The 12,953-nt window shown below is 45.3% G+C and overlaps 1 protein-coding gene across 1 annotated transcript; it reads left to right on the top strand.

The window, feature by feature from the left end:
- Nucleotides 1–1,158: 1,158 nt before the first annotated feature.
- LOC136542309 (FCS-Like Zinc finger 13-like) lies at nt 1,159–2,314 on the top strand. The gene has a single exon (XM_066534684.1). The coding sequence runs from the start codon at nt 1,330–1,332 to the stop codon at nt 1,981–1,983; it is 654 nt and encodes a 217-aa protein (XP_066390781.1). The 5' UTR covers nt 1,159–1,329; the 3' UTR covers nt 1,984–2,314.
- The last annotated feature ends 10,639 nt before the right edge of the window (nt 2,315–12,953 follow it).

Genomic DNA, 12,953 nt, shown 5'->3' on the forward strand with positions numbered 1-12,953 from the left:
CACTTCAATACTACATAAAAACTACATCATCTTGACATATATTGGTGCTAGAGTTTGCATCCATTTCTCCATAATTTTCGCTCAAGCCAAAGAAACCTTATTTCCCTTTCATATCTAAAGCACACCAACCAGCCGACCTCCGAACAATGCCATGGCATCCCTAGTTTCTATCTTCCCACTGCCAAAGTTAAGTAGCCAAATGCACACAAGTCAAACCTGATTCAAGCCATTAAAGAGAGCTCTGCCCTATCTCCTCATTGCAAGATCAATCACTATTCCTCCTACATCAAACCTAGATTGAACTTTACCCTACCAAATTCGAGTTCCTCGATGGCTAACCTAGTCGCTCGATAGTTCAATTGATTTGCAAGTCACCAAATGAAGTTATTTCACCTCAAAATCAAGTCCCTCCTAACCCAAACCGAGCTTGTTATGGTTGATCGAGTCTCCATTAACATAAATTGAGCTTGTTCTTGCTTTTGTGACATGAAGAGAGTAGCAAATCAACCTGAATCCACACCCTCACTTGATGTTCTAGACCTAAGGATGGGATCAGATGGGTCTTTCTCCCAATTTCTGACTAGAAGCCAAAAGGCGCACGACCCATGCTCTTGTCCATTACATAGCCTTCAATGTTCCAATATAACACCTAGCTTGCACTATTTTCACTGCTTGCTTGCTCAATCTATTAATTTCCTGCCTAACAATTCTGCTTCCTGTCGGGTCTGGTCATCGAATAAGGAAGAATGCAATATATGTGTGTCGAGAACTCAGTGCGAAGATAGTAGAACATTACATGGAGAAGGCGACAGGCTGATGAAAAAATAGACAAAAGTTGTATATATATCTAAACATAATGTTTTTATAGTGGTATTGAAGTGTACTCGGTCAGTTTGCTGGGATATATTTCTAAAATCAAGTTATTATTACAACATTCGAGATAAAACTTAAAACCTGGTTGTACCAGCTGGCGTACAGATATTGCAACCGCTCCGTGTGTTCCTCTAACCACAGAGAGAGATGCCAACAAAACTGCTATTTATAAAAATAGAAATATAGCGCACACACGCAAAAAAAAAAAAGGTAGCAGGAAAAGAAAACCCACAGCAAGGCCGGAAACCGCCGTTGCAGGGGCTACAAATACAGGAAACCACCCCCTCTCTCCCTCTCACTTCCTCGCCTTCCTCCTCTGCCCCTCCAACCTCTCCTCTTCTGGTCTCTGGACAACCACCAAGCCAGAGGAGGAGCAGCCAGCCGGCCAAGGACACCGGAGCACGGGCGCGGCCAGCGAGAACGTCCTCCCCTCCCCTCTTCTCTTAACAGCGAGGCATGGTGGAGAAGGCGAGGACCATGGCGCGCAAGCTAGAGATCCCGCAGTGGAAGGCCGACGGCCTCCTGCCGTCGCCGACGAGCCCGCTGGACCGCGCGTCGCCCCGTGGGTGGCGCCACCGCGACGCCGTCGGAGGCGTCGGGCTCGGGATCCTCGCGGCGCTGGAGGCCGAGGGGCCGCATGCGCGGCCCGCCGCGGGGCCGGTGCCGAGGGTGTCCATCCCGCGTCGCGCGGCGCGGCTGGAGGTGTCGGAGCTCGGGTGCAGCGGGCGCTGCGCCACCAGCCTGTGCGGCGGCGGCGGCGGAGGGAGAGGCTGCGGCCCGGCGTCCGCCCGGCCCGGCGGCGTTGGCGGGGGCGCGGCGTTCCGCGTGGCGGAGTTCCTGTCGTGCTGCGACATGTGCCGGCGGGCGCTGGACGGGAAGGACATCTTCATGTACCGCGGCGAGCGCGCCTTCTGCAGCATGGAGTGCCGGTACCACGCCATCGTGAGCGACGAGTTCCAGGAGGAGAAGGAGCGGAAGCGCCGCGCCGCCGCCGCCATGTCTTCCGCCGCCGCCGTGCCCAAGAAGTCGGCCGCCGAGATGGCCGGGTCGCCGTGCAGCGGCGGCGGGCAGATCTTCTTCACCACCGGCATCGTCGGATCCGTCTTCTAGTCTAGTGATCACAAAAAAAATCCAGCTAGAGGAACCGGCCGCTGTAACATAAACATGACAAGAAAAAAAAAACAAAAAAAAAACAAGAAGAGAAATAAGGGTGGGTGGGTGCGTGTTTGTGTAGAGAAATGGGTGGGGAAATTTTGTTCTTCCTCTCTTTGCTAGAGGAGGCAGGCGGGTTATTTGATCTGGATTTTTTTGTATTATTATTAGTATTTAGTACTACTATCATGACGATGATGATGGGCGAGATGAGATGTTTTTGTAGCAGCAGGAGGGAAGGGGAGGGATGATGACAGTTTTCCAAGGATTGTTGATTCCCTTTTGTGTCTCTTTAGTTTCTAAAATTTTGCAAATTTTTTAAGATTCTTCGTCACGTCGAATCTTTATCTTTGAGGAGATATGCACGAAGCATTAAATATAAATAAAAAATAAAACTAATTATACAGTTTAGATGAAATTTAAGAGACGAATCTTTTAAACTTAATTAGACTATGATGAGACATTAATTATTAAATAACAACGAAAATGCTATCGTATTTTTTAGTCGGAGCAGTATTTTTCTCTTATAAATTTACTGTTCGGCGAAAATACTATAGCAGCGGTTTTTTATTAGAGAAAAATAAAAAAAAATTGGCCGCCAGCCGATTGTACGCTTTGTACCACTTGATGACGAGCTGAGCCACGCTCAGATGGTAAAAGAACTGAAAAAGTGCCTTGATCAGGTGGTGCTCTGCTCATCAAGAAACTTGGTCCAAAAATGTTCATCAAGAGTAGAAAACAAAAGTGTCCTGGTGCTCTGCTCATCAAGAAACAAAACAACAGGTGATGCCTCGTCCTTGTAAATCATGAGGACCAACCAACAAAAAGGCTTGAAGCACTCCCATCTAATTCACTTCAGATGAACTCTTGTAATACTACTTGTTCAAAGAGTAATAAGAAACCGATTTCAGAGATACCAACCAGGATGGCCGTTCCTGGGTTCTCTTCTCCTGGACGCCCAAACACAAAGAAACAGAGAGCTGCCAGGAGCAGTGTATATGCTTTAATCGGGAGCTGGTCCTGGTCCTGCCGCTGCCCGTCCGTCCTAGCAAAAGCATCAAGCAGAAGCTCGAGTTGGAGAGGTGGAGGAGAGTTCAAACCAACCAATAATTGGTGGATGCATCTACCATGCCTGCCACACTCTGCATCTACCATGCCTGCCGCACTGGCCGATGGCGTATCCATGGATGCATTGACGGGCTCCGTTGGCTTTGTTGAAAAAGACCGTGGAAATACTATTTCGACCGATTTATTTGCTAACTAAAAAATACAAATTATAAGATAAATGAACAGGACCTTGTAGCTCAGCCTAGCCCTGATCTGAGCCTGACCTGCATCAGTTTTTCCTTCCTCCAGAAGGGAACGGGAATCGGTGGAGACTGCAGAAGAAAAAGGATGGGAGCAATGAGGCAAGCGAGCGGGATGGATTTTTTTTTATTATTTTTAACACTTTTTTTTTAATTTGACACTGTTTAATTTTTTTTAAAAAAACTAACACTTTTGGATGCGACTATTCGCATGGCACGGCAAAATCACGCTGCCGCGCCATGTATGGCGGCGCAGCAAAGTGGCCACGTGGCAGTCGGCCGAGGTGCTGGCCGATGACGTGTCACATCCTGACGCGCTGTGGACCATGGCGCGGCAAGGCCCGACATAACCATTGCGTCGCAGGCTCTCTCTCTCTCTGCTGCCTTTGTTTGACTGGAGCTGAGCCTGCTCGAGGCGGCCACGCCGACACCTCCCGGCTCCCCCGAGCCCGGCGGCCGCCCTGTCCTCCCTTGCCGCCTCCCTCCCTACCTTCCCCAAGCTCCTCCTCGGCCACGGTCAAGGTAATGATACTCTTATTAGTTGTTTGAATGGTGGATTCAAGGATTTGAATTGGTAGTTAGGGTTTGTAGGAAAATATTAGTTCGTTAGAATGTTGATTCAAGGATAAAGATTAGGATTGTCAATGTTAAGGATAATTAGTTAGTTAGAAGTAAGTTTACCATATTTAGTGTAAGGTATATTTTTGTTCGTAAGTGGTGGTTATTTTTTGTTTAGTTGTGATGCAAATGGTTCTCTTTTATATTAATTTCTTATGTTTTTATTGGTGTTAAATTTCAACCGTTTTGTTAGATGCAAGACATGTATCGGGAGCAGTTGTGGCAAAAACGGAGTCGTCTTATAGAATTATACCCCGACGTGTCTAGCAAAGATGCCTCGGTCCCTCCTGATCTCCCTGCCCCTAACTGTGACTGTGGTTTCCTGGCCAACATGTTTCAATCGAGACATCCATACACAGTTGCGCGTTGCTTCTATACATGCAGTCGTTTTAATGTAAGTGATTGTCTCCGTATCATTGTTTCTTCATTTGTGTTAGTAATTTACTAATATTTTGGTGGAATCTTATTATTGTGTAGGACCATGAGAGGTGCTTTTTTCCAGTGGATCGACGATCCAGACAAGTTTGACCCAAGGTACATCCTTTTCGATGATTGGTGGAGAGGGAGACATCTACGTAAGTACTTCGATGATTGGGTTCCACCTTCCCCTAACCCCCCGCCAATGACGGCTAAGGAGAAGCACCTAGCCGTAGTTAGATGACTCGAGGAACCTCCTCTGTACGATTGCGAAGATCGAGCTATGATAAATCTTGAGAATACATTGGAGTTTGTGTGTCCCAACAAGCACGAAGTAAGTGGAAAGTGTATCAGTTTAAATATTTAGCTCTATGCGTGCATGTACTAATCTATTCTCTTTTAGCGCTTTGGATTTGCGAAGTGTCATTTAAAGGAGTGGCTCTATGATCCTAAGAATCAATGGCCGGAGCCGCCAAAGGCAAAGGAAAAGAAGAAAGAAAGGATAATCATCGAAGCACCTCCTGTCATGTGCGAATGTGGTGTCAAAGCCAACTATGGCCTAGTCCCTTTGGAAGAGACCACCCATATGGTTGACTATGATGAGGTTGGTTATTGTTGTGGAAAACATGAAATCATATTTTTCTACTGTGAAGACTTATAATCTAATTTTTCGTTTGAACTGAGCACTAGGAAATGCTAGTGGAAATCTTATGATGGTCATGCTAAGTTCCTGAATTAAATCAAGGTAAAGCAAGTAATTGCACGAAAGTTTGGTTATGGACCTCAGTTCATCGACCTCTTCGTTAAAGACCACATAAACAAGATGCGTGAGTTTGCTAGACAGCGCGATTTCATAACTCGATCGGTGTTAGGCTTGATAAATGGGGGTTGGAGAGACAGAGGAAGGCAAAGGAGGAGAGGGTAAGAAAGGAGGCAAGGTAGAAGGCAAGAGTACAGATGCAGGTCTTGAACGACCATGTTGTTGCATTGTGTGCCAGTGAGTGATTGAAAGCCTTGTTATTTTTGTTGTCTGCTTTTAAATGTAATATAATCGCGTTGCTAACTGGTTGCATTTTATACATGAAGGGATTGGATGTAGCGAGGACCATGCTGCAGAGGTGGCCCATGCAAGGTTTTAAGAAAAGAAGTTACATGAGCACAGAACGTGAGCTAGCTGCACTGTTCTATCTCCGATTGTGGTGGCCGATGAGGGGGACGAGGATGAGGACAACACTACTAGGTTGAGCTATCTCATTGCTCTAGCAAAGGTGGGCTTGCAGGCGGTGGAGGGTGAGAACGACACTGGCAGACTAAGCAAGCTCATCGCTCTAGCAGAGGTAGGCTTGCAGGTGGAGGACGCGTTCTTCTCTCAGGCCACAGAGGCCGCAGATGAAGCAGAGGCCGCTTAATATAGGCGATAGGTAGATCAGGGCAATGAGGGTGAGCCTAGCCACATGAACGAGGAGGAGGAGAATGTGTTCTTGTCTCAGGCCACAGATGAAGCAGAGGTCGCTTACTATAGGTGATAGGCAGATCAGGGCAACGCAGGTGAGCCTAGTCACAACAACAAGCAGCCTATTCGTTTGGCTGGTTCGTATCGTTGCTGGTTCGTGAAAAAGTACTGTTGGCTGGTTTGTGTGAGAGAAAAATACTGTTCCGGCTGGAAATTTACGATCGTTTACGACAAGCCACAGCCAAACGAACAGTCTAAAGGTTGTGGTAGAGGATTGGTACTCAGATGACGAGTTGCTTACTCAGTATGTTTCTGACTGAGGATTTTGAATTACGCCATAATGTTCAATATGTAGAAGGACCGTAATGTTCTATTTTTCATTATCAGATGTGCTATATTTCATTATCCTGTCATGCATTGAACTTTTTGTTGTGTCCTATTTGTCATGTATTTGATTTGAAGTTGTGATGCACTGTATCCATGTACTGAACTTTTCGGTTAGCTGGCACTTTAATTTGCCTCTTGGTGTAATGCACTTTCATGATCCTGTCGGAGTGTTGCTTGTTTTTAATTTTTACAATTCATAATTTTTTCTTGAATTTGGAATTGAAGGCGGCAACAAGAAAATACACCAATATGCTGAGAGGGTAGACAAAAAATGATTTCGAGATAGAAGTGTGCTGGATGTCAATGATATAAGATTATTACAATTAATTATTGAGTTGTGTGTTGGATATGTTTCCTGTTGCTCATGCGTAGCTTGGCATGGCGCGTACAGGCCGCCGTGCCCCCAGCCATGGCGTGACAAGGCGGATGCGCCCCCAGCCATGGCGCGGGGGTCATTGAGATAGGAGCAGGGCAGTCCATTGACTTGTGTTGTGTTGTCGCGACGGTTTAACAAAAAACTAACCAGAATACAAGTTCAACATAAGTTCATGAATACATATGACACTTGGTAAGTTCGACATAAGTGGCATTACCATATAAGTTCAACATGACAAGATAAGTCCAACATAAAGTCCATGGGTCAGCATACATGTTCCATAGGTTAGACAATATTAGTTCTTCAATACATAAGTTCCATAGGACTCGGCATACATGTTCTATAAGTACATGGGTCCAAATACTAGTCCATCATGTCCTCCTAAACTACTACTCCCTAGGAGTGTAGGGGTACCGCGGACGCCTCTGTCTCTTCGTACGTGAAGGCAGCACGTTAGGGGTGAACCCAACATCAGTGCGGTCGCACTGGCGATACACTCGGCGATACTGCTGAGTGTAACTAGTACCCTGCAATTACAATATAGGCATTATTACTTACAATCTTTAAGTCATTGTCACGTATATGGCGAAAGGTTGTTTCAAGTACCTGTTTCTCGAACTGTGTGGGAAACGATGCATCACCAAGCTGAGACATCCCAATCTCATCGTAGTCATCCTCCTCATCCTCATTCTCGACCTCCTCATCCTCGTGCTCCACAGGACCCTTACCTTCATGGCCAGGAGTACGAACAGAAGAGGTCCTAGTAGCCATCGTGTCGGATGAACCGGCTCATGTCGGCAAAGTGCTCGAGCGTAAGGGACTAGACAGCGCCGGGTCGTAGGGCATCTCCCACAAAGTATCCAGGCAACTAAGCTTCTAGGCCAGCTTCCTTCAGCTCCTCACTTTCTACAAAAAAAAGATGACATGGATGAATGAGGCATGGGAACCATTTAACCATTGTGATGCCTTTGAGAATAGAATGTACATCGACGAAGACATGTAGAATGTCGTGCTGCTCCACTCTGGCCTCGTGAAGTCGCATGGCTGCTTCATTGGAGAGACTTGTTAACTGTGTTGCCTGCGTACACAATCAAGGTAAGTTCGTATCACTACAATTCATAGGAACGCTGACGTGCACTTGTATTGAAATTCAAATTTCTTATCATGTATCTCTGTAGCGGGGCTCTCTAAAGTTGTGTCTCCATCCTTGTTGCATCATCATATGCATCGGCAATGTCATCCTCATTCTTGTTCTCATCAATTGCCTTGTCAGTGTAGGGGGCCTGGATATGTGTCCGGGTACTCCTATGCAACCATTGGAGGTACACGTCAAAGTTGTGTTGGTCATGCGATGGTGTCTCGGCGATCAGGAACCTTTGCCTATTCTCCTAGTCCTGGATGTACTCTTAGTGCGTCACAGCCCAATTCTTCTCCTTGTACCTATTTCTTCAATCGTACCTACAATGAACACATAAGTTAGTGGTTGTATGTATGCACATGATTGCTAAATGTTTATGTTATTGTCATCGCACCCGTGCAACTTTTTGTTGGTTGTGTACAGCGGCAGAGGGCATGGTTGCAATCTTCCAAACTGCCTGTACACCCTTATAGGGTAGTGCATCTCGACCACGTGTGAAAGGTCCTAATGGTTTACCAACGAACTTAGCCTTTACACCATTTGCACCCTTAGTAAGCACATAGAAAGAATTAATCTTAATGAAGGATACATTAGCATTTTTACTCTTGTTCTTGCACTCATGCTCTTTATGACCAACTTACTTGCAACTAGTGCAAAATCGACCATTGTTCTTCACAAAACTAGTCTTGTGAGCAGCAAAGGCTGCCTTGCCTTTCTTGGGGATATATCCCAATCTCTCTTTGTAGAGAGAAGCTCTTTGGCTACCCAAGCACATAAGCAAGCAGTCCTCACCACCATAGGCCTTAGCTAAGGTGTGAGTGAGCTTATTGACCTTCTTCTTGAGGTTCTCATTCTCAACCATTAGTGAGGCATCACAAGTGAAACCATCACTACTAGATGAGGTGGAAGTAGAAGTACTACAAGAAGGGTTAGTGGGAGAAACAATGATAGGCATAGATAATGATTCATCAATTATATCACAAGTTAAGCCTATATTACAAGTTTCAACATGCTTCTTTTTATTTTGCTCATCAAGCAAAGAGGAATGAGCCTTTTCAAGCTTTTTGTGAGCCTTGCCAAGCTTCTCATGGGCTTCCTCTAGCCTCTCATGACTGCCTTGAGCTCATCAAGGGCTTGCTTAAGGGCTTTTACCTCCTTATTCAAGCTCTTGCATTCCCTTCTCTTAATGTCAAAGTGTTCTTTAGCATCTTCTAGCATGTCATATAATTCATCTTTAGTAGGTTCATCATCATCACTATCACTATCATTTTCATTATCATGTTCATTATCACTTCAATCATCACAAGTTTGTACCTTAGTGGCCTTAGCCATGAAGCATGTTGGAGTGTCGAAGAGAGAAGGCTTCTCATTGATAGCAATGCTTGCAAGTGCCTTCTTCTTAGTGGTCTTATCATCATCAATATCATCATCATCATCACTTGAGGAAGCATCACTATCCCAAGTGACCACATATGAACCACCCTTCTTCTTCTTGAAGGTCATCTTGTCCTTCTTCTCTTTCTTTTCCTTCTTGTCCTTCTTGTTCTTCTTGTTGTCGTCATCATTGTCGCTATTGTATGGATATTGAGCAACAAGATGATCTTTGCTTCCACATTTGAAGCACCTTCTTGACTCTTCCTTGTTCTTGGATGAAGATTTCTTTCTTCTAGCATGGTACCCTTTCTTCATAATGAACTTGCCAAATTTCTTGACAAAGAGAGCCATCTTCTCATTATCATCATCATCCCATGAGCCATCATCTTCACTTGATGTATCTTGTTTTGCCTTGCCCTTGGATGATGTGGCCTTGAATGCCATGCTCTTCTTCTTCTCATCCTTCTTCTCATCTTTCTTCTCCTTCTTTTCTTTCTTCTCATCATCATCTCTATATGTATCATTGGTCATTATATCTCTCAACACTTGGTTTGGTGTCATGGTGTCCAAACCACTCCTCACTAGAATAGTGACCAATGTGCCAAATCTTGAAGGTAAGCATCTCAAGAATTTGTGGGAGAAGTCCTTGTCCTTCATCTCTTCTCCAAGTGCTTTGAGATTATTGACAAGCACTTGAAGCCTATGGAACATCTCTGGCACACTCTCATCCTCCTTCATCTTGAAGCTTGCAAACTTCTCTTTGAGAATGTATGCCTTTGCACCCTTCACGGCTTGAGTGCCCTCAAATGATTCTTCCAACTTCTTCCAAGCCTCATGAGCCATCTCAATATTCTTGATTTGCTCAAATGTTCTCTCATCAATTGTATCATGAATGGCACTTAGAGCAATGTCATTGTTTTAGAGAAGCACTTCTTCAGCCACGGTGGGATTCTCTGGATCACCAATCTCAATTTTGGTTTCTAGCACCTTCCATACTTTTCTATTGATTGACTTGATATGTGTGGTCATCTTTGATTTCCAATACGAATAATTTATGCCATCAAATTGGGGTGGCTTCTTGGTGTTGTTGATTTGAGCCATTTTTACACCGAAGGTTGTTAAGCCTCAAATTATGGTGACCTCGGCTCTGATACCACTTGAAAGGTCCTAATGACTAGAGGGGGGTGAATAGCCTAATAAAAATTTCTACAACAACACTTAGCAAACCGGTTGGATAATTATAAGGCGAAGCAAGTGTTGCGCTAGCCTACTAAAAATGCAAGCCACCTACCACAATTCTAGTTGATATAGTTTCTATCCACACAATAGCTAAGTCACTACACTAAATTAGTGTGCTCTCAAAGGCTAACTAAAGAGCCACACTAACCAAACTAACAAGCTCTCACAACTAGCTACACTAAAGAGCTTGACAACTAGTTTGCGGTAATATAAAGAGAGTAAGCAAGATAGTTATACCGCCGTGTAGATGAAGGAGCCAATCAATCATAAGGTGGAATAACAATGAAGACCAATCACTTCAGAATCAATGATGAACACAATGATTTTTTTCTGAGGTTCACTTGCTTGCCGGCAAGCTAGTCCTCATTGTGGCGATTCACTCACTTGGAGGTTCACGCGCTAATTGGCTTCACATGCCAAACCCTCAATAGGGTGCCGTATAACCAACACAAGATGAGGATCACACAAGCCATGAGCAATCCACTAGAGTACCTTTTGGCTCTTCGCCGAGGAAAGGTCAAGAACCCCTCACAATCACCACGATCGGAGCCGGAGACAATCACCAACCTCCGCTCGACGATCCTCGCTGCTCCAAGCCATCTAGGTGGCGGCAACCACCAAGAGTAACAAGTGAATCCCATAGCAAAACATAAACACCAAGTGTCTCTAGATGCAAACACTCAAGCAATGCACTTGGATTCTCTCCCAATCTCACAAAGATAATGAATCAATGATGAAGATGAGTGGGAGGGCTTTGGCTAAGCTCACAAGGTTGCTATGTCAATGAAAATGGCCAAAGGTGTGAGCTTCAACTGGCCATAGAGCTTAAATAGAAGCCCCCACAAAATAGAGCCATTGTACCCCTTTACTGGGCACAACTCGGGGTGACCAGACGCTCTGGTCGGATCGACCAGACGCTGGCCCTCAGCGTCCGGTCACGTGATACACGCCACATGTCCCCTTTCTTTGAATATTGTTCGCCCGATCTCAACAGTCAATAGTCGACCGGACGCTGCGGCAAGAGTGACCGGACGCTGAGCCTCCAACGTCCGGTCGTTTCTAGTAAGGTTCTAGAAACGAATTTCTTCGACCGGATGGGTCCGATCAAGCTTGACTGGACACAGCCAGCGTCCGATCACACGTTGACTTTCTTCTGCACTGTCCGACAACATGACATGACGCAGCCTTCCAGCGTCCGGTCGCTGAGCAACCCAGCGTCCAGTCAGTTGACCGATGCTAGCGTCCACGCTGCTACAACTGACTAGACGCGTTGGTCTCTCTGAGACCAGCGTCCGATCACCTTGTGACCAGCGAGACTAACTCCTTTTCACCTCTAACTTCTTCACCCTTGCTCAAATGTGCCAACCACCAAGTGTATCACCTTGTGCACATGTGTTAGCATATTTTCACAAACATTGTCAAGGGTGTTAGCATTCCATGAGATCCTAAATGCATATACAATGAGTTAGAGCATCTAGTGGCACTTTGACAAACGCACTTCGATATGAGTTTCAACCCTCTTAATAGTACGGCTATCAAACCTAAATGTGATCATACTCTCTAAGTCTCTTGATCACCAAAACAAAATAGCTCCTACAATTTATACCTTTGCCTTGAGCTTTTTGTTTTTTTCTTTCTTCTTTCCAAGTCTAAGCACTTGATCATCACCATGGCATCATCATCATCATGTTATGATCTTCATTTGCTTCACTACTTGGAGTGTGCTACCTATCTCATGATCACTTGATAAACTAGGTTAGCACTTAGGGTTTCATCAATTCACCAAAACCAAACTAGAGCTTTCAACGTGGAAGAAAATTAGTGGCATGTTACAAAGCCACTCCTCTGACTCTTCCTCAGTGTAAGGACTCAGGTAGCCCTCCAGCTCGAATCTAGACCAAGGACACCAATTCACCTAAAACTTAGGGAACTAAGGTTAGGTTTTGGGAATAATGAAACACCAACAACACCGACTTGCATAATCAAAGTGGTCATAACCTGGTGCTGTGTCGAGACATCTAGCATGTCCGAGTACTACCTGTACCACCACTTCGGGTTCCCTCTCACTACCTCTGCTTCTTGCTAGATGTATAGAGCACTCAGTCGTACGTCAACGTGATTCCATGGCTGCATTGAACAGGATAGTCAGTCACAAGTGTGGCGTCAAGTTTCAGGTAAATAAAAAACTGATGCACTTACAGGTAAACAGTGAACAATGGGCCTCCCAACTGGTCATTGCTCCCAACACCAAACTGTAGTAGGTGGGGAGCAACCTCTAAGGTTGTTGCCTCCTGTAGTGCGACGGCAGGCAATACAGAGCCGACGATAGGTCCATGCTAGGACCATGCTGCCTCAGCTGTATGCTCCTATGTTCTCCCATGGTTGGCTTAGTATGTTTAGGAAGGCCCAACTTATGGTGTTCCCCAATGCGCTGGGGAACAAGAAGGCACCTAAGAAGTGCCATAGCCACACCCTAGCATACCTCTTGATCTCATGCTCTAGAGCCTCTAGGTGCAGCGGCGCCCCGAAGTTTTCTATTATCCAGACCGAACTAGCATCAGATGTTTTCCTAAAATTTTTAATAGACAATGAGAAAGATGGATTGTCAAAATGAACTGA

Source organism: Miscanthus floridulus, chromosome 1 (assembly GCF_019320115.1).
Source record: "Miscanthus floridulus cultivar M001 chromosome 1, ASM1932011v1, whole genome shotgun sequence".
Taxonomy (NCBI): domain Eukaryota; kingdom Viridiplantae; phylum Streptophyta; class Magnoliopsida; order Poales; family Poaceae; genus Miscanthus; species Miscanthus floridulus.